Below are 27,323 nucleotides of genomic sequence, written 5' to 3'. Positions count from 1 at the left end.
CTGCTGTTAACACAACAAGGCCGTTAGTGGAGAAGTTCATGAAAAGGTGACAGGACAGCAAATTGTAATATAAGTCCAAAATAAGACCCAACAAGACTGTGTGTTGCTCAAACATTTCCTGACACGACCAAGCAGAATTACTTTAAGATTATTTAAGTGTTAGAACAAGCTGATGTCTCCTGCAATGACAAACAGGATTTTTAAAAATACTTACTTACTACAATGCACCTTTGTTTCAGCTTATTCTGTTTCAACAACTTGTAAAGGTTTTGAATGCATCGCTTCCGCTTAATTATTGAAGAACCTAACAGGGTCCGATAGCTGGACGTGGTAACAAAGAAATATGAGATGAATGTTTGCCTTTGTACGCGCTGCATGTGTCACAAGTTATAGTAGCTGCCTTTTTATAAGCGTGACAAGTTGTGCTGTTTTGTTTAGTGCAACAACATTGTTTCTTCTCCTTTGCACGAAAGCAGTCAACTGAGCAAAGATGCAGTGATACATATAACATATAAAACAAAGCAAATTACCCTTTGGAACTTGTAACATATGCCATCACCTAAGAGTGATATTATATTATATATATATATATATATGGCTGGATTCTGTCCCTTACATTTGTTTATGACTCATTTTGATGTGTGTCTCAGTCACATCAAATGCATGATAGTGTCATATCTGGGGGCGACCTGTGTTGTAAAGGCTGTTAGGTGCTCTGCAAGAAGCGAGAAATTTGTTCTCGTTCCCACAGCTGGGAGCCAAAAAAATGTAATTTTTTGTTCTCGTAGCACTGCTTTGGGAGTTTTTGCCACTTGTTCTCAAAGGATCATGTGGGCAGAATCTCTTTCTCACAGGGGATATTGGGGACCACTGTATTGGATAACGTATGACCTTGTCCATCCTTTTGCTGTATCTTCTTAGCAGGTTGTTCTTTTGAAAAAAAAAATGAAATGGTTAAGAAGACACATTTCGTACTCACAGAAATGGATATCCAAAGAAAAAAAAACATGACAGAAGGGATGGGGCAACCAGCCTCAGCTACTCAGATTAAATGGAGGTAGTTCAGCCTGACTGACACAGCAAACGAGCGCCCAGTTAAACTGAACGATTTTGGCATGGAAATTTGAATTCATCCTTTTAGAATATTTCTTGTTCAGTTTGTTGCATAAAATTGGGTATGCAAGTTTATGACTGCTTAAAATGTATGAGCTTGTACAGGAAGCAACCGTAGATATGCGACTATATGAATGACGGCACATTTTAAACGCCATAGTAGTGTAATTACAATTTGTTTTTTTTTTATTTCATTGATAATCAGAATCAACTTTATTCACGTTACAGCACGGCCGCCATCTTGGATGGGTATCTGACACGCTGCCAGTGAATTTATTTGTACTGAGGAAGCCATTTTCCCATTTAAAATAAATCATAACTCCCTGAATTTTTACCTGACTTTCACACGGTTTGGTTTGTTACAAAGGGCAGAGATGTGGTAATGATACAGGATGCTGTCGCACATAAAAACATGTTTTAATGCTGAAATCCATTGTTTAAACAACGTATTTCATAAATGTATGCTCTTTAACTGAGAGACATATGGTCATATTCATGCTGAAATACTTTTTTAGCTCTTAAACAAAGAAATGTTTCATTACATATTAATAAATGTATAAATTAATTCATTTTATATTTTAATAAAGAAATAAGTTGGAATGTTCGTTTAAATTTATTCCACTCTGCTCCTGCTCTGCACGCCAATTATTTATTCATGTTTTTGCACGCTGTGAATGCACACATGCATACACAGTTTTTTTTTTTAAAGGCCTGGAAAAGTGTTCTTTAAAATGTCCGGGTCATTCCAGTGTCTTACAGTTCTTATATGTGCTAGCACTCTGTTACTCCAGGGTACTTAATTTAGCAATGTTATTCAGCCTTGGTTTGTGAAATACAGAGGTAACATATTATTATTGATAAAAATATGATCCCTCAGTTGTGCTTCTGCAATGTTCTCACCAAATAAAAACACATCTTCAGAGCCAGTCTCAGCCCAAAATGGTGATCTACACTGCGTGGTCTACTTTGAATAGTTATCCTTGGTTATTGCAAGTGTAAGCTGCAGAAAATACGGGCAAAGTTTCTCCCTCTGCGTAAACTCCCGTCTGCTCCCATGCCAGCCTTGAGTAGGAGAGACCCATCCAATATGGCGGCCTTGCAGGATGCGCTCCAGCACCTCTACGTATAATGTCTATGACTCTGACTGTAATGTGGTCATCAGTCACTGCCTGGAGACAGAAAGTAGGTCTGCGTTGGCTTGTTTTGGCCATCAGATCTCTGTGGTGCCAACTTAAAGGTAAAAGTCTGAATAACAATGTAAAGTATATGAGATATATCTATCCTATCTTATATAAAGCCTATATTTGCACACTTATACTAACCATATTCAGAGTTTGAAATTAATTTAAATATCATGGAACATTAAGATGTACTTTATTTTGTAACGCCAACACTGCCTGCTCTTTCCTGTCTGGCTGCAAAGCTGCCTAGTGGCACTGGCTACTGTGCTGCTTTCAGGAGGGAAGGAAAACCAGAGACAACAGTCCAGTGTTGCCCATTTAGCACCTTTTGTTGCTATATTTAGAAACTTTTCAGACCTCTCTAGCGATTTTCTTTCAAAACGCGACTAGCAACAAGAGACTTCTAGCAACTTTTTCTGTTTAATGACAATTCTACCAAAAGCACCAGTCGTTCTGGCAGCAGTGAGAGGTGGCTCGAGAGTTTCCACTTCCCTCAGCGCTGTCTTACAGGCTTACCACATTTACTGCTGACTCATCACGTAAATATGGTTTTTAAAGTAGTCTTTTTTTGTCCCTGAAACTGTTGCACTAAAATAATTCCTAGAATTTGATTCACACACAGCTTCTATCAATTATTCACCTCTTTCACTTTGTGTGCCCCTGATATTTCTCTTTTTGGCAAAGTTTGTTTTAATGTAGTGTTAATAAATTATTTTGTAAAGGTCATGTTTAGTTTCAAACACACTTAATCACTATTTTTTTTTTGTCTTGGCCAAAAGCTCTCCTACAGCCTGGGTCAAAAATGTATGAACAAATATACAAATGAGATTATGATGTCAAAACCACCACAATTAAAATAAAAAATCCTAGAAGAAACCCTGCTGAGGAAGGTTGCACCCTCTTCTTATGGAGGGTGTCAGTTGTTTAAGGACTGTCCCACGTCCCGAGAGAGGGTGGTCCTTAGGAACTGGAAGTGGTCCACCGTAGACACGGTAGGCCCGTTTACATTACACTTTTTTAACCGAGCCAAGTCCAGTCCGAGCTCGGTAACCGAGATAACTCTTGTGTGTAAACGGTCAGCAGACTGAACCGGACCGCGCTAAATGCAGACCAGTTCCCTAGCAGGTCTCGGCCTGGTTTTATTTTTTGGCCCGGTTATCTGATAAAGAGAGCATGAGCAGACCGCGTCATCCCAGTCAGCTGACTGTCCGCGGTTTTTCCAACGTGTCTGGCTGCACGTCCCGATTTACACTCCATTCAGACAAATTTCAGACATTCATAATAACACTAGCTTCCTTACCGTGCCACACGGTTTCCAGTGAATATTCTGCTTAGCAGCGCAATGAACCTCAGCGTCTGTCATTTTTTCCGGCGTATTTAAATCCTTATTAGACGTTCATTTGTCTCATCCACTTCCCAAAAAGCCAACTTTCTCAAGTAAATTCACCAATGGTTGCCTTCTTCCCCTGACTCTCCGCAAACACAGAAATATCACAATATCAAGCATAACATCCTGAATGTTACGGGCGCCGCTGTTTTGTTTTGCTGCTTCCGCCTTCAATCTCAGAGAGCGGTAGTACCGCAGATCGCCACTAGGAGGCGAGGAGCAACCAAGGAACCGAGATAATCGTGGTGTGTAAACGGGTCGGCTTGGCTTGGGTAACTGATCCAAGCTCGGACTGGTCTCGGCATGGCTCGGTTTTTAGGTGTAGTGTAAACGGGCCTAGTGTTGTTGAGGGTGGGGCAGAATGAGGGGGGGTTCTCCCGAAGTCCACCGTCATCTCCACAGTCTTTTGTGAGTTTAGCTCCAGATGGTTCTGGGCGCACAAATAGACCAGCCGATCCGCCACCCACGTGAATGCAGACTCACCGCCGTCCTGGATCAGCCCAATGAAACTAGCCTTGTTTCCATCAACCTTTTCTTAATCTGCATTTTGAAACACCGCATTGGAGAAAGTTGATGGAAAAGGCAAAATTCGAATTAACTTATTAAATTTATTTAATAAGTTAATTAATAATAGGATTTAGTTAATAGTATTTGTTCCAAAGAGGAGATGGAAATACATTTGTTCTGACGTAGTGAACATTGTACCTCACATGACGGATCCGCTGTATTGGCTGCCAGCGTCTTCCTGAATGTTCCCATAACGAGCATTTCTTAGTCTCATCTGTGAAGAAAAAAATGGCAACCCATTCTAAAACCTCGCTTGATTACTGATCTGTGGTCCGTGCTAGTTTCCAGGTCCACCAAATAGCAGCACGCACCAAATATTAGCATGGTTAGCATTAGCAAACATTTAACTTACCTGTCCAGAAGGAAAGTGACAACCTGTGCTTGGCTTCTGAATCCCTTTATTTCCTCAAATCGCTTAAATGGTTTAAAAGCTTGACTGCTGTTCACCCTCGCTTTGCTTCTTTTTTGGTCTGTCTGAATCTGAGAAACGTAACGCAGAGAAGAAGTAATTTCTCAGCATGCAGTTACTACAATCCGAAAAAGCTTGAGCTCCATCTCACAGGACTTCAACCTGCTATTTCTATTGGTGCAAAAACCTGTCATGTCGGCAATGGCATCGAAACCAGAAGTAAATATTTTGCACCCGTCAAAATGTATAAAACAATGATTTATATACTATATATTTTCAGTACAATTAATACTTTTATTCCGCACCACTCTAGGCGTTCTGTGGATGTATTATATTTTTTAAATGTATCATTTTGATGAAAGAGTTGTAGCTATGACCTTTAATTGCCATTCCTCATAAGGATGGTTAGTGTTTTATTTTAAACTCTTCTAAACATTTCTGATCCACAGATCTCAAAGGTATTTACTTTGCACTTTTCAGTTTAAAATTTGGGATTTTTTCTTTTATTTGCAAAAATATCAACATATTCTAGCTGGAACCATTTTTACAGCTTTCTTGATCCAAAGCGACCATCACTTTACCTCTGAGCTTTCGTCATGCTGTCCATTTACAGTGTTTCTTTCCACATTGTTGCAACCTGAGGGATTGGCACGCCAAAAGGCAACACCTCAACAGATTATTGCAGCCGTGGCTTAGCAGGGATGGTCCTGTCAGATGATTCATAAATGCATCAGTAGAACTTAGAAAGCTTTATAAAGCAAATGCACCATTATGTTTTCCTGAAAATCTCTCACTATGTCCCCTCAACTCTAGCCTCGTGAGACCATCCTGATCTCGCGAGGTTTCAAGGTTTCACTCGCAGATCAGTCTGGATACTCTCCGTTAAAGAAAATTTGGAGCCGTTCACGAAACGAACGTCCAATCAGCGTTGGCTTTGAGGCAGGTTGCGGTGTGACGCAACGGGAAGCGCGTCAGTTCAGTCTAAAGAACATGGCGGCTTCAGCCGATGAAACTAGCGTTAGCGCGGCTATCGAGCAAGTTTTATCGGAATTACAGAGTATTTCTCTGCTGAGCTAACGAGCCTTTACTTGCAGCAGCAAGAGTAGCTTGGCTTGTGGTTGTGTTTTCGTCGTCGCTCTGTTACGAGCGACGACGAATCTGATTGGTTTATTTGGCCCGTCTATCACCAATATAGGCCAATCAGCTGACCAGTATTTTCGCCCCTTCCCAAAATTACTTCAACGGAAGGTTTCCAGATGGATATGCGGAGCAAATCTATCTGGCGGAGTCAGGTAACCTCAACTCACCCCAACTCTTATTAAAGTTTGGAGTTTTGTGTTGAGGTGGGTTTCCCCACATTTCGCTGTGATTATGTGGTATTGCTGTGATCCCATGTGAGAGATCTGTTGTGTAACGGCTCATATGCAATCTATTAGGACTGGGCTGTGTTTTTAAGGGTGCGGCATATCCCTGGGCACCTCTCTGGGGTCCTCATTCTTCCACACAAACGGATCTCCATATCCATGGCAACACAGCCTCGGCCCCTTTCGCAGCAAACATGCAAGCTGTTTCCTTCTCTCTCTGTGGAAATGTTTATGCAAAAAAAAAAAAAGGAAAAAAAAGAAAGGGCAGCTCCACCCGGGCCCTGCAAACACATGTGTGTGCGTCACAGAGTCCAGGACACTGATGTATGGATGCTCTGGAAAGGAATGAAGAGGCAAATATGTGAGCCCGGGGAAGTTTTGGAGCATAAAGGCAACAACGTCAAGATGAGTAGGGATTTGAAAAACGACATGGCAGTGTTCCTCTGCCTGTGGAGTGTTTGTTTCTTAGCCAGTGTGCAGAAATGCTGGAATGCAAACTAAATGAAAATGTGAAGACTGAGGCGGATTTATTTCTGCGCGAGTCAGAGAAGCAGTGTTTCCAGTCACTTTAAACAGTCCCACCCAAGGATTTTCCATTTTACCATCATTTTACCATCAGCACCAAAACGTTCCTGTAACGTCTCTCTGCCGTTAAAAGACAATGACCGTTTAATGTTCCGTAACAGATCATGCATTCCAGCTGATACACATAAGCCATTCCTATTGTACACCTAAGCATTATATCGGTGAAAGGATTAAAAAAGAAAGACAGAACATCAGAATGGAAATTTTGCAAAAGGACCTTTTTAATTGCCTTGATTCAGGTAACTGTTCATAAACACGTTTTTTGTGATCTTATTTATGTATATGGCACAACTGGTGAATTAGGGAGTCGTTATTATAGTCTAGGATAGAGTCTGGAAAGGCCATCCTGGTTTGCTTTGAAATCACTCTCTCCTTCGTATCCTCTTTTATCACTTCTCTGCATGTGCTTGCTGTGGTATTCACGCCTCTCGGTACCAAATATTTCTTCGGCGTTTGGCATCTTTAAGCATTTGACTGAGCTTGCCAGATGTGTTCCTTTCATCCAGCTTCCTGGGGCCAAGCAGTGCTGCTTCGGCAAAGTGAAATGGGTTGTAAAATGGGAAAAAACGGGACTGTAAAAACAAAAAGCAAACAAAAAGAAACTTATAGTTTGACTAGTTTTTTCTTGTGTCATTAAGGTGGATTGATAAGTCTAGAAAAATAACACAAATTTGCAGTGTTCTTGAAAATGTAATTGTTTTTTTTTTTTGTTGCTTTTATCATTGATTATAAAATGGTTAGAAAATGTGTGCAGATTAATAAAACATTAATGTACTAGATGACATCCAGTCTACAGGGCCCCATGTCCTGCATGCTTTAGATGTTTTCCTGCTCCTTTATGCCTGCTCCACTTAGCTACTCATTAAACAGAGAAAGGAGCCATTCCAAGATTATTGCCATTATACATGAAAGGATATCGCCCTTACCTTTGTCTAATTGTATTATTTGCTAAACTCAAGCGTAAATGCATCAAACAACATTTATTAATGTATAAAAAAACTGGCCATCACTATTTGAATATTTGGCTAATTTTGATTTGAAAGCTTCTTGACCAACGACGATGGCCTTTGACCATGTCTAGGTTTCAACAAGGAGTACCTCCATTTTTAGTGAAATGGTTTTCTGCTGCATCTTTCAGATCATTGTCCTGTTGCATAAACCAAGCTTGCCACCAATGGTCAGACATTCCCCTTCAGTTGTTTCTGAGCCACAGTTATTGTCCCATCAATCAGACCAAGCAATACCAGTGTCGGTATGATAGAACACCATGTCTAATATGACACGTAGCACTTCTGTCTCCCCAGGGCAAAGATTATTATTCCAAGGCTTTTGCGGATATTTAAAGATGCTTTTTGGCAAATGTGGCCTGGGAATTGTCCAGTAGGTGTAATTTTAACCCTTTCTCTTTTTTTCTATTGTTTAATCATAAACTCTGACCTTAACTGAGGCAAATGAGGGCTATGGTGTTTCTTCTGAGGTTCTTTTATGACCTCTAACAGTCATTGATGAGCTCTTGGAGTATGTTTGCTGGTCTGATGGCTTCTGGGAAGGTTTTACTACTGCTCCACGTTTTCTCCATCTGTGGATTATGGCTCTAACGTTGGTTTACTGGTGTCCCAAAGCATTTCAAATGGCTCTGTAAACTCTTTCCAAACAGACAGACAGACGTCAAGGACTTTGTTTCACATCTGTTCTTTAGTTTTTGTTGCATTTCAGGGTCTTCCAGCCTACTTCAAGTGGTCTGAAGGGTTCTTTTAAAGAGATTACTTAATTCTACAGGTTTGGCAGTAACAAGACTGGAGAAGTGGTTAGTGAATTTGAACAAAAAAAATGTGGTTAATCAGTTAATGTAAAATTGAACAAATGGGGCATTTTTTTATTTTCACATTGCTCCATGTTGGTTGAATGCTGGTTACTCAGGTTGACTGTAATTAAATTTGTTTTGATAATATGAAATAGTGTAAAAAAAAAGGGAAAAACATGAGATTTTTAAGGGGACATGCATTTTCCCCAGCACTATACATCTCATTAAAGCTAAACAGTTGACAGTAGCAGCCCTTTTATACTGATCTGATGCTCTTAAACTTATTATTTGCCTCCATCTCAGTACCCTGTATACAAATTTAGCCGCTCTGTTAGCATAATGTGCATGAAAGGTTGCCTAATGCAATAATAATTAATAAAGCTGAAGGTACACGCACAAATTGCAGCAGTACAGTTTCCAGGGTTTTGTATATTTGCTTGCAACCCCACCACAAAGGCTTCGCCAAACATCTCATCCTTAGTTAATATGTTTGACTTCTTAGGCTACCAGAAGACAGCTTTAATGTGAAAGAAAATGTAGTTTTGTCAAAAGTACAAGGACAGGAGGGAATTGAGTGCTGAATAATTTCATTTCAGGTTTGTTTTTTGCGCAAACAATGAATAGCGGATAATTTGCTGGGTATATTTTTCATCAGGGTTAGATATTTCTATTAAAAGAAGACACGCATTAATATCTGCTCGGGTTTTGGTGTTGTCATGTCGAAGGGAGTTCCTGTGGTGAAGACCTTATAGACAAACATTAATTAAAAAAACCACGACAGCCGTCAGCCAGCCGCAGCCCCGTCCCACTCCCCTCTCTAATCAGCCCTCCACCCCTCATCCTTCACATCTGCTGACAGACTAAACGAGCAGCAGCGGTGCTGTAAAGGATCTCCCCACAGCTTGTGATATCTGGAATGGTCTAGTGTTGTCCACCTGCCTGGGACATGTGTGAATGTGTTTCTGTGGACTCAGCATTCTGGACGGCAGTGTGCTTCCCAGTAAACAAACGCTATCAAAAGACATCCGCCGTCATTCAGCGCACTCCAGAGGATTCTCCCAGTGTATGTTTATGACCATTTTCAGGCACGTGCAACCTATTCAGACATAGACAGAGCTTGTTGAGCCCTGCTCTGGCAGGCGGACTGAAAAAAATGAAGTGGCAACTTTTATTGTCGAGATCCGACTTGTATCTTGTGTTTAGCACAAGATCCAAGCAGATAGGATTTTTCTTTCTCTACTCATACCACGGTCAGAAGGTTTATTCCCCCTCCCAACCGTACCTGTTCGAACAAGAAAAGCTGAGATGACTCAGTTGTGGCAAACCTACACCAGTTCATAACTGGTAAAATAATTGTCTCTATACTTGTCTTTGTACCTAGAATCACCAATGGTGCATCCACTTAGACATTTTAGAGAAAAGTTGTTTGGTTAAAAGTCATAAAAAGTTGCTTGGTTTTGATTATTTAGGTCTAGTGTGTGTTAAAATGTTCAGTTGTTGTGGTTTATAATTTGTTAAGGAAATGTACACACATTTCTTAGTTTCTTTACTCACAGTGTTTTATAAAGGTTTTGAAAGATTTTGTCTGTTAACCATAAATATTAGCTGCATGCGATTATTCAGGTCTGGTAGATTGGTTCACAGACGGTACTCAATTTTTTACCCACATTGGTCACTTTTATTCACAGTTCCCAGTTGTGTCATTACAAATGTTACGAAGATGTTATTTTTATTAAACAAATTCCATTTTATTACAGTAATTAAAGGTCATTACTAGGATTGGTGTTTTGATATCTCTAGTAGATTAGGTCAGTATTAAATTAATGTTATATACATTTAGTGGCTTTTTGATGTTTTTTCTTAATTAACATACATTTTATCATTGTCATTTTGTTTACAATCGACGATGTGCATTTATTAGATTATTATTTTTTATGTTTAATTATATTTAGGTGTATTAGATTGTTATGGGCTAGTTCGTTAAAATATTTTGTTGGTGTGTTCACCATTGGTAAAGAGTTTAAAGTTTTTTTGTTGTTTCCTTGATTTTATATGAATCAGTTGCTTCATTCACAGTCTCCAATTGTGGCATGAAAAAACTTTTCAAGATGTAAATAGTGGTTAAAATTTTTATCATGTGAATTTTTAAATTGTATTTTTCGTCTAGTTTTTAGTTTAGTTTTATTTCTCTGTTTAGATTTTGTTTTCTTTGCTCCAATCATAAACATTTGGTGGATTGATTATTCAGGTCTGGTTGGTTGCTCCACTGTCTGAAAATTAACATATATTTGTTTGTTTTTTAACCCACATTTGTTGTTTTAACAGTCATCTGTTGCGTCCTGTCTTATCACTGTTATCTGACTCTTGTGTTTGCATCAATAATGCTTGAGTGACTTTCTTGCCTGCACATCTGAGCTGCCAGCCGTGTGACTTTGAATGATCATAAATGAATATGATTGGATGAAAAGTGAAACAACTTGCGCAGATTGGTCACAGGGTGCAGATAGCCGGGCCCCAAGGAGAATCTTAAGTGACCAATTAGAGACCAGCATGAAGTCACATGGAAGCCAAAAGTTTACAAAGATATGTACAGACTCATTTGTCCTGTGTCCCTCACTGCTGAAACATTAAGATTAGGCCTACACAAAACAGAAATAATCCCAAATAAACCTAAAATGAAATAAGAATGGTTAAAAAAAACAAAAAAACAAGACACATTTTATGAGAGAACAGATTTGACAGTAACTTTTTTTAAAATAATTTATGTTGACAGTCTACACTTTTTTGCTCCAACCCTATTGCCTCTTGTTGTAAAGCTGTAAAGCATCACTACATTTATGCCTCGCTAAAAAGAAAACCTACATGTAGCTTGTTGTGTTTAAAACAAAATCACTTGCTGGAAGTAATAACAATTTTGGGACTATATGGAGAAGGTAGACAGGGGGGCTTTTTTTGAAGCCAGGAAACGTTATGTCAAAACAGCCATTGACTGAAGGATACCGTGGAGTAAAAGAAGAGCATAGATTTACTGATTCGAATGTGTTGATTTCTTTTATTAAATAGATTTAGTCTTCAGATTTTATTTCAGTATTTTATTATTCAGTATGTTATTCACCTTGAATCTTGGAATGTAATACAGAGACAAAATAAAAGCTTTTCAAAGTTTTTTGCATTTTCCATTCAACTGAGATCGATTTCCTGTAGATTTTCTCCTAATTTACTTTTCGTGACCTATCTTGATGATGACTTATGGTACTCCCTGCAGGCCTGCCACCAAACGTCTAGAATCACATGCATTTCGTGGCTAAAGGGTCACGACTTGGGTAAGACAGCTGGTGTCTTGCCCATCTGTCAGCTGTCCTGCGTGAATACAGTGAATACGTCTGGTGGCGTGTTTGTCAGCTGCCGACTGTTGTAATCCTGTTACCTTCTCCAGCGCTATGCCAAATGGGACACTAGTTCCACCCACAGTGTCCCACTTAGTTTCTTTTAACTAAAGAAAAAAAACAATGTTATCACTATTCATTGTTTGCTTGTAAAGTCAGTCCCACTGCTTAGCAGAAAAGACCTAGAAGATAATAATGGAAGAGACACATCTGGAAAGAAGTTTTCAAAAGAGCTTTCTGTGCTTGAAACGCGCCTTTTCCTTTACTTCAGAGGGTATGGATTCACCCTAATTTATTTAGGTTTTACTTTTCTAAAAAAGTCTGCGGTTGCTCTTACTGTGAATCAGTATAAGTCACTGACATTTTCGGACAAATAGAGGTTATCTTAAAAAAAAGTTGTGTACAAACATTTAATACATTGTTTTGCATACTCTTGTAGATATTTTTTTGTTTAATTTTTAGTGGAGAAAAATAAATAAAACCCTAATATCTTAATCCTAACCCGGTGACTCTGTGCTCCCATACTTGTTACACGTAAAGCGCCATTTAAAGACCCCTCCACAGTTGTTGGTCAGATAAAAAGCCTATAAAGGGAAGTTATCTATTTTGATTTGCATTATCTCACAGTAAGAAAGGCAGCATTTCCCAAATAATGATAATAAAAAATTCCAAAGGTGTTTGAAGGAGAAACAGGCCCATAGCATTATGGGTCCTAAACCATAGTTAACAGTAAGAATCAGCTGCTTTTCCGCATATCCGAACTTTCTTTCTAAACAAACATAGCGGCAATGTTCCCAAGATTTCAGTCCTTGCAGCAGTCCACCAATAGTAGGCTTGGACACTTTCTTTTTTATTCCTTACCCTCCTCTTCACTCCTTATGGTAGCAAGATAAATATTTAGTTCTCATCTCTTTTTTGTCACACTCCCAGCCTGTAAAGTTTTTAAATTATTAAAGATTAAATAAAAGATTACTGATGTAAAATTCTAAACACCATATATCCAAAAAAAAAAAAAAGGTGAAGTATTTTTTATGGAAAGCTTCAATAAAATGTTTGTTTATTAGAATTGTTCAGGTTGTCACTGGTTTGTTTGTGCTTAAAAATGATTATTTCTTGTTTCTAATGCTCCTGTGGTGATAGACAGATTTGTTTTAAAGTTTTCTCCACACCTGTGCCAGTGCGCAGAGGAAGTTGTGCAATGTAATTGAAACGCACGTGCATGCCATGTTCATGACCACCGGCTAGAAATTCAATGCAAGAATGAATATCGATTGATCTTGGTGCCGACACACTAAAAAAGTGAGATTTTTGTGAGTGTTGGCAGCCTTTCTGATCTGTGCAGAAAGTATTATAGCAAAAATAATGATGAGCTTTGGTTCCTCTTTACAGCAAGCAGAGCTGTTTATGGCAACGGTTTAAAGGAACTTCGGAAATTAACACCAACTCTGATCACAAGCCTGCTTTGATCATATTTGAAGCACACACTAACACACACTCACACACACACACACACAGATATACAACCAGGGTGTTTTTCATTGTTGAACACAAACCTTGAAGCTGATCTCATTCCTCACTTGGTTGTTTGTATCTTCCCAGCACAAGCAGAGACTAAACAGACTGGGCACTTTTGCACGTTCACAGCCGAGAGCAAAAACAACACATAGTGGTCCAAGCTGTTCACAACCAAGCTGAATCTGTTTAAAACTACTTGGTTAATGGGTGGAGTAATTTATTTTTGTCTTATATCACATTGTCGAAAGCACACTTGAACTATTTTCAGCTGGGGCCCACGGTACGTGTTGCTTTACAGGAAATTCTATGATTTACCGCCGCAACATGCTGATTAGAAAACCCTTTCACAGAAACCGTTCCCTAAATTGGCAAGCCGAGACATGCATCATTCTCCATGATTCCTGAGATGCATCATTTGTTTTATTTTGAATTACAGATGAGTACAACATTGTTTTCCATAGAAATGTAATTCTAAAAGCTTAAAAAATTAGTAGAGATACGACAAAAAGGCACTTTATTGTTCCTCATCTGGGTGGTATAAACAACAGCTGCATTCATGCTGAGATTAAACTGCCCACAGCTGTTTGCCAATATAACCTTTGAATGCAGTTGATAGCGCTGGATTTTATTTAGTGTTATCGGAGTAAGAGGGGGCTAAATCAATCAATCAATCAATCAATCAATCAATTTTATTAGTCAACTGCAAAATACATAAGTAACCACGATGCTTTGAAGTTTTATTTGTAAAAATGTCAAACTTTCAAAACCGTGTAATAGTTTAATTCAACAGTACCTCAAAGTTTTAAACCGCTTTTTGTTGATCGGTCAGAAAAAAATTGCACAAAACGAAAATCAAAAAAACTTCCTTCTCTATACTGTTCCTGAATTAAGGAATCTTTTATAGAAATAATGGCTTTTGACTTTCTACTAATTTTCATCTTTTTAAGCTTTAACGTTTTTATTTAAAAATTTTTGGTACTATGGGCCTTTAATTGACGGAAAGCTGACCATAAATTGGCTAAAGAGAGGGTAAGACGATAAGACATGTGGTAAAAGTCTACAGGCCGAGACTGAGGCCTCCGAACATGTGTTGTGTGCAACACCCCTGCACCACTACCGTGCGTTTCGCATCTTAACCACCAAAAACATACATCCCTTATGGGCATCACGGAGAGAGTAAGCCTATCCAGCACAGCTTATATATTATTGGCATGCAGATTTTTCATGCATAGTATTTCAAATACAATATCCGACCAAAAATTGCATTTAAACAGTCCTTTTTGATTGTTATATTGCACAGATGTAAATTGCAATAACGATTATGATCCATAGGAATTAAAAACACAAATTTAAGTTAGTTATAACGTGGCAAAATGTTAAAAAAAAGCATGAGATGTATGGGTAGTTTTGCAAGGCTGTGTATAGTGAAATACTTAACTCTCCTGTGTCCCGGATGTTTAGAGCTGCATTTCTTTCTGCAGACAGCAACACTGAATTGGTCTAGACTCCTGCTGCTCTCCTCTTGGCTCAAATGCCCCAGTTAACAGAGGTCCCATTCAATGAGGCAAACTGTTGCCCTCTTCTCCCATTTCCTATCTTCTTCAGCCCCACCTGTGCTTCATCTATCCCTAGATAAACCTGCACAAAAGCTGCTGGAAAACAGTGGAAGTACTCAGGCTTCCTCTGTGAGGTAATAAACTGCTACATTTAATAATAATAATAATATAATAATAATTTAGCTTTATTGATCTCACAATGGAGAAATTCACTTCTGCATCTGAACCCATCCCCTTGGGGAGCAGTGGGCTGCCACTGTGCGGCGCTATGCTCCTTTAAAGTAAATGCCCCACACCTCGTCACAAATTATCTGTTGACCTGTGGTACATGTCAGGGAAAGGAATTTGATGGTAGAAAATCCCGATAAAATGTGCTGACTTTTATTTAACTTTGCTTTTGGGCATTTCTTTTATTTATTAGAAAGGCTCTAATGATAAGTATGTGTCACCAGCGCAAGCATGAATAACACTGCGGTTTTGAATGTTTATTATGAAGTCGATTTATGATTAAAGTCTGATATGGAGTGAAATGGAACTGCTGAGAGGATCCATGATGCAGTTTAAGAAGTTTATAAAGACCTTACAATTTCCCTCATGTTTTTTTTTTTTTTTAATAGATCACAACTTTTGCGTGAAAACTGACAAACGCGAGTTTCAAACCCTATTTTGTTCGTTCGCAAGCTTTATAAATGTGGGTTTACAATGAAAACACAGTGTAATGTAACATATTCTGAAAATAATTAATTATAATTATATTAGATTTAAACATTTTTATGAATATTTCTATCAAGAATTTGTGAAAATATATTAGTGCCAAGGGAATTAAGAAGAAAACCCACAGTCCTGTGGGTTGTCCCAGTTCCTTTTTCTGGCTTTCTGTGGAAGCATGAGATGCTGTGATAGTCTTTTCCCATAACGTCATCATTTGGTCAAGATTATGTAAAAGTATAAAATGTCACCAAGTCAAATAAAAAGGGTAAAGAAGAAAGTGATTGCTTCATGAATTAAAACCACATTCAAATATAAAGATGTACAGCATTCACATAAACGCTGCTCAACAAATTAAGAGAAGAGTGAAATATCAAGTCAGTTTAACTTCTGGAATATTGATCTGGTCAGTTTAGTAGTACAGGGAGTTTTTTTTAAATCAGTCTTAGCTGTTCTGATGTTAATGAAATTAACACCAGGTGTACTAAAGGGGCAACGATGAGAGGACCCATAAAACATGGTTTTCCAGGTGGAGGTAAAATATGAACGAATCAGTTGCCTGTTTGTGAAAAGCACATTTGATTACTTTCCAGCCGGAAATCAGGAAGTTGATCTCCAACTGTATGATTTTGCCAAAAATCAGAATTGCGATATATTTCAACCATAATTGCGATTTGGACCTTTCTCTGCATTAACCACAAGCAACAAAAATAGCCTGTAAATAAAGATGTTTGTAAACAAGGACTATTTAAAATAAAGAATTTAACTATTTTTTATTAATCACAATATTATTATTCAAGAAAATAGCTTTGAGTTGGAGTCTATGTATTACACAGTTTGACTTGCATTTAATGCTTTGATGAGATTCCTGAAAAGTATGATTATATAAACAATAAACAAATAATAAAATTACATTATCTCACGGCTGCAATTCTTTTACCTTCCATGTGGAGGCAAATCCACTTTAAACATATTACAGACACCTAAAGGACGTGTCTTATCCATTAATTGTTACATAGCCAAAAATACAGACCTCTGTGATTAGGAAGTTAAATTTTTTTTAAAATTGCAATTATATTGCAAATGCGATTAATTGTTCAGCCCTAAAGAGGTACCCAAAACCTGGAAATCAGAGTACATAGTCAAACTTAATTTTTGAAGCTGAAAGTCAGTATTTTTCTGAACATACACTTTACTACATACAAATGCATATATTTTACACACCCTAAAAATGCAGAAAACATGAGGAAAATGTATTTTGTGGTCCAACGTATCAGTTATGACATTAAGAAACGTTGAAAGCCTGACATTTTATTTTTTGTTTTTTTTTAAAGCAACCATAAAGATTGTCTTTTTTTTTAACGTGAAGTTTCCTCACAATTACCTGTATCAGGCTCTAAAGGGTTACATTTTAAAAAGTCAAATCAGGCAGTTGAAGAAAAAAACCATTAACTAGTGTTTAGGCCCGTTTCCAATTTGCAGTAAATAAAATACTTCAGTTTCACTTCTGATTTTAGGCATGTGGGAACGCACCAAGGGTTCAGTGGAGTCGCATGGTGTTTAAATGTTCACCACTCATATTTCAAACGGTGGCTTTAATGCTAGGGTCAAAGAAAACCCTGTAATTGTATATTCCATTCACACAGCGGTGAATTGAAGGAGGCAAATGTAGAGGCTTTAAAGTGTGAATGGGAGAGGGCTGTAAAGGTGGTATTACCTCCGTTTTAAAAACTTCCTTCCCTGATTGCCTTGGATCTGGAACAAGGAGTGTTAAGGAATGTAATTCAGCTCTCTCTTTTCTTTTCTGGCTCTTTTTTTTTTTTTTTCTGTCGCAGATTTCTCACGCTCTCATTACTCCTCTCCCTTGGCATTAGTCCGCTGAAGCCTGTCCTCTCTGAGGCATTTGTTGATTTGCATTTGTGAGGACTTTGAATGGTGCCCATGTGCGCTCTTGATAAGAAAACTGAGAAATCTTGTCGTTGAGTGTAACGTGTTGGCTTGGCGGCTGCTCTTTGACAATTTTGCTACATATTTTTTTTTTTTTTAATAACTGTGTCTTCCCCTTCTGTCGATCTCCGCAGGTTATGAGGAATGGAAGCGGGCTCGGTGGTGCGCGCCTTGTTTGAGTTCCTCCCCAGCGTCTCGGAGGAGCTCCCGCTTTTCCCCGGGGATCTCATCGAGGTGCTGGGTGTCGTGGACGAGTTCTGGTTGCTTGGCAACAAAGATGGCGTCACAGGTACGTTTCAGCGGTTAATATCGACGTTATCCACCTAATCTCTGCCTTTAAAGTATTCTGAGACAAAAGGAGTTACTCCAAAAGTGGTTGTTACCTAGGCAGGGAAGAAGGGTATGACTTTATTTGTGTTTTTGTTTAAGTTTGGCATGTTTTAATAAGAGTGTTTAACCTATTTCTGCACCAATGTTGTACACACGCATGGAGTCCGTTGTTTCCTTTCGTTGCGTGGTTGTGGTGGTTGTTCATCCATAACTTTTAAAGTAACAGAACAATGTTAGTTAGTTTAACGGTTAGTTAGTTTTTTACTAAGGGAAGCATGAAAATAAAAATGTTTTTTTAACGTAATTGTTTTTATTGTAGATGAATATGTCATCAAATGTCAACAGAAATAAAATGGAGTTTGATTTTAATCCATCCATCCATCCATCCATCTGTCCATTAATTTCTCCATCCCTTCATCCATCCATTTCTTTATCCATCCTTCCCTTCATTTCTCCATCCATCCATCCATCCATCCATCCATCCATCCATCCATCCATCCATCCATCCATCCATCCATCCATTTCTTTATCCATCCTTCCTTTCATTTCTTTATCCATCCTTCCTTTCATTTCTCCATCCCTTCATCCATCCATTTCTTTATCCATCCTTCCTTTCATTTCTCCATCCCTTCATCCATCCATTTCTTTATCCATCCTTCCTTTCATTTCTCCATCCCTTCATCCATCCATTTCTTTATCCATCCTTCCCTTCATTTTTCCATCCATCCATCCATCTATCCATCCATTTCTTTATCCATCCATCCATCCATCCATTCATCCATCCATCCATCCATTTCTTTATCCATCCTTCTTTTCATTTCTCCATCCATCCATCCGTTCATTTCTCATCAATCCATTCCTCCCTACATTTCTTTATCCATCCTTCCCTTCATCCATCCATCCATCCTTCCTTCCCATTATCCATCCATTCATCCATCCGTCCATCCATCCATCCATCCATCCATCCATCCATCCATCCATCCATTCATTCATTTATTTATCCATCCTTCCTTTCATTTCTCCATCCCTTCATCCATCCATTTCTTTATCCATCCTTCCCTTCATTTTTCCATCCATCCATCCATCCATCCATCCATCCATCCATCCATCCATCCATCCATCCATCCATCCATCCATTTCTTAATCCATCCTTCTTTTCATTTCTCCATCCATCCATCCATCCATCCATCCATCCATTTCTTTATCCATCCTTCTTTTCATTTCTCCATCCATCCATCCGTTCATTTCTCATCAATCCATTCCTCCCTACATTTCTTTATCCATCCTTCCCTTCATCCATCCATCCATCCTTCCTTCCCATTATCCATCCATTCATCCATCCGTCCATCCATCCATCCATCCATCCATCCATCCATCCATCCATCCATCCATCCATTCATTCATTTATTTATCCATCCTTCCTTTCATTTCTCCATCCCTTCATCCATCCATTTCTTTATCCATCCTTCCCTTCATTTTTCCATCCATCCATCCATCCATCCATCCATCCATCCATCCATCCATCCATCCATCCATTTCTTAATCCATCCTTCTTTTCATTTCTCCATCCATCCATCCATCCATCCATCCATCCATCCATCCATCCATCCATCCATCCATTTCTTTATCCATCCTTCTTTTCATTTCTCCGTCCATCCATCCGTTCATTTCTCATCGATCCATTCCTCCTTACATTTCTTTATCCATCCTTCCCTTCATCCATCCATCCATCCTTCCTTCCCTTCATCCATCCATCCTTCCTTCCCATTATCCATCCATCCATCCATCCATCCATCCATCCATCCATCCATCCATTGCGTTGGTCCTAAAGAAAACAGATGTATTTCATATTGTAAGTCTAAAGGTTGTCCTTCTAGGGTTTCACGGCCGTCATTCTGCTCTGTCCTTCCTCTGCCTTTAGGTCAGTTCCCCAGCACCTTCGTGGAGGGGGTTACAATCCCCAGCACCAAGCCTGGAGACAGACTCTATGTGTGCATCAATGATTTTTCTTCAGCAGACTCAGGGACTCTGCCTTTGAAGAGAGGTACAGTTGTATTTTATGCACTCACCATGACTAAATATGTTTAATATATTGAAAGAAGAATGAATCACTTGGATAGCTATGCATTCACGTAAGCTGTAAGTTAACAAAGCACGTGTTTCATTCCATACCACTGTTTACATTAACAGTTCATGTTTTCTCACTTAGTTTAACGCTTCTTGTTGATGTCGCAGAGCTCAGGTAAATTGGTTGTTTTCTGCTTTTTTTGTCTTGGCTTCACAGTTAGATGTTACTAATTTATCCTTATTTAACAATCATAGCCACAGAAATTAATCACTTTGAAAGGAAATAAAATCAAGATTCTTTTTCCATTTAGTAGACAATGCCCTCTATGTTTTTTGTAGCCAACACTGGTAACGATGCGTAAAAAGGTTTGAAAGAAATTGATTTTCATTGCAGGAGCACTGAAAATGTAGAAAAAATTTTTTTTTTCAATTACCTTACATTTTCTCTGTGGGAAAAAAACCCACCTTAAGAAATTACAGTTCTTTTTTTATTCTTTAAATAATTAAAACTGGAATGTGTTAAAATGAGAGGCTTGTCTCTTTTATTAGCATTCTGCATTCTTCATGTCACTCTCAACGTAAAATTGTTCATTCATGACGTAGACTAAACAATATGTTAAAACACTTTATTTTCCTGTTTCCTTCAGAGATGAATAATATGAGAGACTTTTCAAACGACATACAGTCTTAAAAGTTTGAACACAATAACAGTTTTATACTATAGCACAGATGTGCTCAAATCCAGTCCAGTAGAGCTACTAAACTGCAACGTTTGGATGCATCTCTGCTCCAACACACCTGAACCTAATGGATGAATTCCCTCATTGACATGTAATTCAGCTCTGCAGAGGTAATTCATTTGATTCAGGTTTGCTGGAGAAGTAATACATCTAAAGGTTGCAAGATAGTAGCTCTCAGGGACTGGATTTGGGCATTATGGCACAATAGACAGAATGTTAATTTACCAAACTCTCCACTAGATGGCCATCAGAGGCCAAATGTTAAACTTGCTCCCTCTGACTTTAGTTGACTATCTATTCATTGCCACCTGTCTGATGATTCTCCCATTTTAATGTTTTCTGATCCTTTCCTTTGCAGTTCTCAGGCATGGTTTGTAGATGTTAAGAGATCCGTCAGACTAGTAAAATCTGCCTGTTTTGCGTTTTAGTTGGATTAGAAATGACTCCTAGTCTTAGTATAGCAGTAGATGAAGTACTCTGTGTTGATTTATGTTTTGAAGCGTTCAAATGTCTAAACTTGAAATCATTCATACTTGTGGCAAATATTGCAAATATATACATTAATTCCACGTCCATAAGCCTTTTATTAGCTTTCAATAAGCTTCTGTCCTTTTATTATGACTGTATTCATGCCCCTGACAAATCAACACGGATGAAAGCCCATCATCTCCAGCTAAACTGCTATAAAAGTAAACTGCTTGTCCGACCATGCACCGCAATCTCTACATCAAAACTAAACCCCTATCCCTAGCTCCATCAAAGTTAGCTAGAACGACCACAGGCTGACCTTTTAAAGATCAGGTTGCATCTGTTGCTAGATGGTGTCCAATCCAGCATGCCGCCCACCTCCTGGTGACGGTCTGTGTTCGTCTCCAGCTTTTGACTACAACTGGTCTCCCGGCCTGTGCTGTGAAACCGCTGCATTTGGTCCAGAATCTGGCACCACGTGTGGCTTTTAATCGGCATAAAAGAGTAAACGCCACCCCAAACTTCACTGGTTACTCTTAAATTCAGGTTTCCAAGGTCTTAGACTCCAAAGTGCTTAATGGACAAGCTCCCATCTACTACAACAGAGACTTATATCATGACTCGGTTACTGCAGTGTTGTATTATTTAGCTATATTATACACTGGAGTGCTAATAGCCCGCTGTTAGAACGAATCGCTTTGAAGCCACCAGCCGCCATATTGGTACTCCCTATTTTCCCCCAGTAACTAGGGAATATGTGCGCTACAGCATCGAACAACAATGACTTTCTCATGTTCAGGGGATTCTGTGAGAGTAAGGAGTAGCAAGTTGGTGGCCAGTGACTTCAGTTTTTCGGCAAAATCAGCTCTCCAGTGTATTATATAGCTCAGTGAGCAGTACCTACACAAACACTTGTGTGTCATGCAATGCCCCAGCTCTTCAAAGAGCATCTCTTACCCTAGCACCTAACTTTTACACCCCTCTACCCCCTTTATACTAAACTATTTTCACTTCTGGCAGAGCCTGACTAGTGGGCATCCTTCTTAGTAGCTTATTCATATTAACTGAATTGTTAAATCTTCATTTGTAAGTCGGTTAGGATAAAAGCGTCTGCCAAATGCAGAAACATATTTTCAGTCAATAATGGTTAATTAATACTTTTTTTCAGAAGTCATTGGAAACAAAAACACTTGCCATATCAGAAGATCCATAGGAAACGGTCATTATTGTCCATCGAGTTGTATTTCCTGTGGTTCAGTTGGCTCTTTTCCAGTTTCTGGCCCAGACACAATGGGAGGTGGTGCCGTAGGTCTTTGGAATGTGACCCCTGTGACTTCTTGCTGACCAAACAACATTCCTATAATCCCTCACTCCCATTACACCCCATTAAACCTTATTAAAAATGGCTTGAAAAAGCTTTGATAATCGTGATGATTTTACCAAACCTTTGAAGAAAAGCCAGGTTGTTTAAATGTAAAAGTAAAACAAAGTCAACCAAGTAATAAAAAGAAAGATTTATATTTTGCTTCGTCTTCGCTCTGAGCACTAAGGTTCTTCACCTGTATTTTAGCATATCTCATACAATAAAATACATTTGCTTGTCAAATAACTGACCCTCTCCACAATTTGTCACATTACAACAAAATTTGTCAATGTATTTTACTTATTTCATGCGGTATGAATACAAACACTTGCAAATCATTTTAAGATTGAATGATCTATTTGTTTGAATAGGGAAAAGTGTTTAGTATTAAGTACTGTACCCATTACCATGTATAGCCTATTGTCATCTAAGTCTGTCATTGGATGGGCTTCCGGCGTTATACAACAGTAAAACGTAATGTAAAATTTGAGATACAAGGACAAAACTATTAAAAACACCGAATTAATCAAAGCCTGTCAGAACAATTATGAATTACAATACCATCAAGACAAGAAATGTCATTGTTCATGACGATATAGTTGCTCCTTCTCAAGATACTCAGTTACTGAGCGATAGCTAAGACTTTCACCATATAATCATTTAGATTCATTATATGGTCACAGATGTTCTCCATCCCATCTAAGCTATTTTGCAAAGAAGAATTAGGGAACATGTTCTTAAAATGAGTGTATTTGTTCTTGATTTGAGCCAGTAAATAAGATGATTTGCCAATGGAATAAGATTTTTGCACTTAAAATAGGAACAATTCATCTCCATGATCTTATTTCAAGTGCAGGATATCTAATTATCTTATTTTAGGGGTAAAAATGCTCATTCCATTGGCAGATAATCTTATTTACCTGCCCAAATCAAGGATAAATACACTAACTTTAAGAACATTTTACTTATTTTTAGATCCGTTTTTGCAGTGTTGAGTCACGGATTGTTATTCAGTGGATTTTATATTGATGAAATTCCCTCTACTTTCTCTGTGTCTCTAGGTGATGTGGTGGTGGGAGAGACAGGAGGGTCCGTGAGCCATGGGGACTCCTGGCAACGAGGCTATAATGCTTGGGGTCTCCGTGGTGTCTTCCCAGTGTCATGTGTGAAGGAGCTGAACCTCTCCGGTCGATCGAGGCAGCTGTCTGAGCGTTCGGCTCAGGCCCAGGCTTCAGAGCTCCCACCTTACGCACTAGGTCAGGCCCGGGCTGTTATGAGCCTCCATGCGCAGCTCAATGAAGAACTGGACTTCCGTGAGGGGGACTTGATCATCATCACAGGACTTCCCGAGCCAGGCTGGTTTCAGGGGGAATTAGAGGGCCACAGGGGTATATTCCCAGAGGGCTTTGTTGAACTCCTGTGTCCTCTTCGGTCTCCTCAAGTCCCGGATGACGGCCAATATTTAAATGAAGACACTCAGCAGTTAATCTACAGGGATGCTTATGTTGCTGGAGAGGGGACCGAAGAGGAAGTTATGGAAGACGGGGAGGTTTTTCTTGATCAAGAAGAAGAAGAACAGCAGCAAGAAGATGCCAGGGAGGAAGAACACCAGGAGGAGGAGGAGGAGGAGGAGGAGGATGGTCTGTATGGAGTTGCGCTGTATGAGTTTCGGGCCATAGAGCCTGGCGAATTGGACTTTGACGTGGGCGATCGCATTCGTATTGTGAACACTTTGGAAGATGGTTGGCTGGTAGGGGAACTGCGAGGGCAGCGGGGAGTCTTTCCTCATCGTTTCATCAAAATTAAGGAAAATGAGCACAAAACTTCAGAGGAAAAAGGTGTTGAAGAAGAGAAGGAGAATGGAGGTATTGAAGAAGACTCCAACCATACAAGTCCCAATGGGTCACAAAATGCGCCTGAACTGAGGGTGTATGAGGACCATACTGTTTGGGACTTGGACTACTTTGAGAGGACTGAGGAGCAAAGCTTACATGAAGATAACAGCGCTGCAGCTCAGACTAACACTAGGGAGCAGAATGAAATGAGCAAAAGACCTGAGAGACAGCCACATAGACCTGTCCCCCCTCCTCACAGGCCACCCGAGAGACCCAGATCTACTCCACCGGCGAGGCCCCGACTACCTCCTCGGCCAAGCCTACCTCCACATCGCTCTGGGCGACAGGTCAGCCCAAAGTCCAATGGAACCCAGTCCAACTATAACAACCGTAACAGTCGACCATTACAACCCAAGCGAACTCGGAGCCTTCATAACTGTCAGCCTGGTTGGTCAAAAGACGAGATGTATCCCCAGAGATTGCCAGCCGAAATTACCTCCACCACTAGCAAACCACCTAGTCTTGGCCAGACATTAAATACCATCAAAGAAGGGCACAGACAGCAAAGACTCGCTCGCCATGCCAGCATGAGTGATGTTGACATGAAGCAAAGTGCTGTTGCACCCTCACATTCCCAGAATAAGACTCGAGGTCCTAACAGGACACTCCCAACATCCATAACCTTGGACGTCCTGGAAACGTCGGCCGTTGACCTGGAAGCCAAGCTGTCCCAGCAGCTTTTCGAGTTTGAGAAAAGCTTGACTACGTCTTACAGTGAAACCAATGTGAGCTCTGGTGGTTTTAGGGACGCTTCGCCCTCAGCTGAGCTGAACCAGCAGTCCCAAGTCTCCCGGCACTTTTCCATCCTGGGCTACAGCGACGAAAACGACATCATCCGAGGCTCCTCACATTCCCCGGTCTCCAACCTTTCGCCTTCTAACACCTCCTCATTAGAGAGACGCAGAGCCCTTCGTCCCCCTCCTCCTCGCCCTCCAGTCCAGCGCCCACCGCCCCCCGCAGCGTACAGACCAACTCGTCCTGCTCCGCGCCCCCCTCCTCGCTCTCCAAGACAAAACTCCTCTTATCCAGCCTTCGGGGCCAGAACAAACAGCCCTATCTTCCACGACCATGACAAAACAGCCACCAATGTCCTCGCCGAGATTCATGGCGACTCAGGTGAACCCCAGGCCACCCATGAACACGAAACCCCACAGGATACAGAACAGGACCTGAACAGGGAGGTGGAGGCAGAAATTGAGAGACAGAAAGACGAGGAGGATAGGTATCAAGTGCTCCTTCGGCTCCAGGAAGTGGAGCAGGAGATGGAGGAATATGCTCAGACTGCAGAGGAACTCAGCTCAATGTTAGAGGAGGAGGAAGATGAGACGGTGCGCATTCAGACCTTAGAGAATCTGGAGTTCTGCAACTACACACTGGAGACTCTGGCCCTGGAGCAGCAGCAGCTACAAGGTAAGAGTCACACAGAAATTAGGACTGAGATTTTTATCATTCTCTGATTTGATTCCCTTAAAATAAATTACCACCAACAGCAGAGAAATTCTATCCAGCCATGATAATAAGCAATAAGAATAGTACACCCTAACCTCACATGTAGATTTGTCCCTGTTTTCATTTGACAGAGTGGGATAACTCAGGTGGTCACTTAAAACAGTGGAAGAAATGTACACCTGAAAATGAATGAAATTTAATTTCCTTTATGGTATTTCTCACTGCTGCCTGCAAGCAACTTCATGGATACTCAAGAGAAAATACATTTAATATAGCAGGAATCTGAAAATGAGACACTGATGCGCACCGGATTTCCTCCGAGCTGTTTTGAAATCCGTCGGATATGAACACAGACCCAAAAATGTTACTTCTTTTAAAATGACCCCCATATCCTGTCTTTTTAATATACAGTGTTATTTGGAGGACTGGAAATGAAACATTTACATCTACAGGACAACTGTATGTGTCATTTTGATCCCTCACAGGGGCAACTTGTAGTGTAGACACCAACCTTGCTTAAACCTAAACAGAGAAGAGTTTTTTGGAATCAAAACAAATTGCAAATTAAGGTTATTTTAAGGATACCGTTTAACTGACAGGAACTGTCAGGGAATACAATTTGTTTTCATCATAAATATTAGGAAGTAGTAGGGTAGGCATCAATTTCCCCCTGGGATTATTAAAGTATATTTTAGGGCTGGGCGATATGGATTAAAAAATAAATCTCTGATTTTATCATACCAAATCCGATTAATCGATTTTTTTCCTCCTTTTTGTTTCATAAAAAGAAATTAAAGAAATTATTTTAAAACCTTGTGTCAAGCATTTCGTCAGGGAGTTGACCTGGATTCAAATTGCAACTAAAAACAAGCTGTGAAACATGCAAAACAAGATGGTAGCCGTGCCATTATAAACAATGAAAATATAACAAAACATTTGCTGCTAGTGGTATTACACATTGAGCTAAGAACAGGCTTCACTGCACTTGTGAACTTCAAACTAAGTTAAAAAAAAAGTAAATAAGTAAATGCAGTACCTCGTATTATGGTAAAAAAAAGTTTCCACTTAACAATATTTTGACAATAATTTTGCCTAAACATATATTCAGCATCACATGCTGTTCTCTTCATGGAAACCCAATGAGTGTATTGGCAAAATAAAATCCAGATTTTCCAAAAATGAAATCTTAAAGAATTGTAAATTCGAATTAATCGAATAAATCGATTTATCGTCCAGCCCTAGTATGTCCGATTCTGATTAATTTGAGATGCTTCTGGTGTTCCTCAGGGATCTTTACTGGTGTCCACTGGTTTTCATTCAGGATATAAGCTTAGTAATGTTTTGACTCAGAATTAGGGGGGAAAAGCCAGCAATCATTACCTTGGTCCATTGTCTCATGTCTTGGTGGAGATTATTTAAAATGTGTCCCTGTTCAAACATGCCTGGTTAAAATGGCATCTTCTGACCAAGTCACATGATTAGCAAAAAA

General features: G+C 39.5%; 1 protein-coding gene across 2 annotated transcripts in view; it reads left to right on the top strand.

Annotated features, from left to right (window-relative positions):
- Positions 1–27,323, top strand: part of LOC105919742 (dynamin binding protein) — a 67,279-nt gene that overhangs the window by 2,459 nt on the left and 37,497 nt on the right. For both annotated transcript variants that reach the window (XM_012855128.3, XM_012855119.3), the window contains exons 2-4: positions 17,657–17,811; positions 19,774–19,896; positions 23,552–25,795. In XM_012855128.3, the coding sequence (XP_012710582.2) occupies positions 17,667–17,811; positions 19,774–19,896; positions 23,552–25,795 (2,512 nt within the window). In that variant the 5' untranslated portion in view covers positions 17,657–17,666. The remainder of the gene's footprint in view (positions 1–17,656; positions 17,812–19,773; positions 19,897–23,551; positions 25,796–27,323) is intronic.

The sequence above is a fragment of the Fundulus heteroclitus genome, chromosome 10, assembly GCF_011125445.2.
Source record: "Fundulus heteroclitus isolate FHET01 chromosome 10, MU-UCD_Fhet_4.1, whole genome shotgun sequence".
NCBI classification, from domain to species: Eukaryota; Metazoa; Chordata; class Actinopteri; order Cyprinodontiformes; family Fundulidae; genus Fundulus; species Fundulus heteroclitus.
This window is presented reverse-complemented; position numbering and strand designations above follow the sequence as displayed.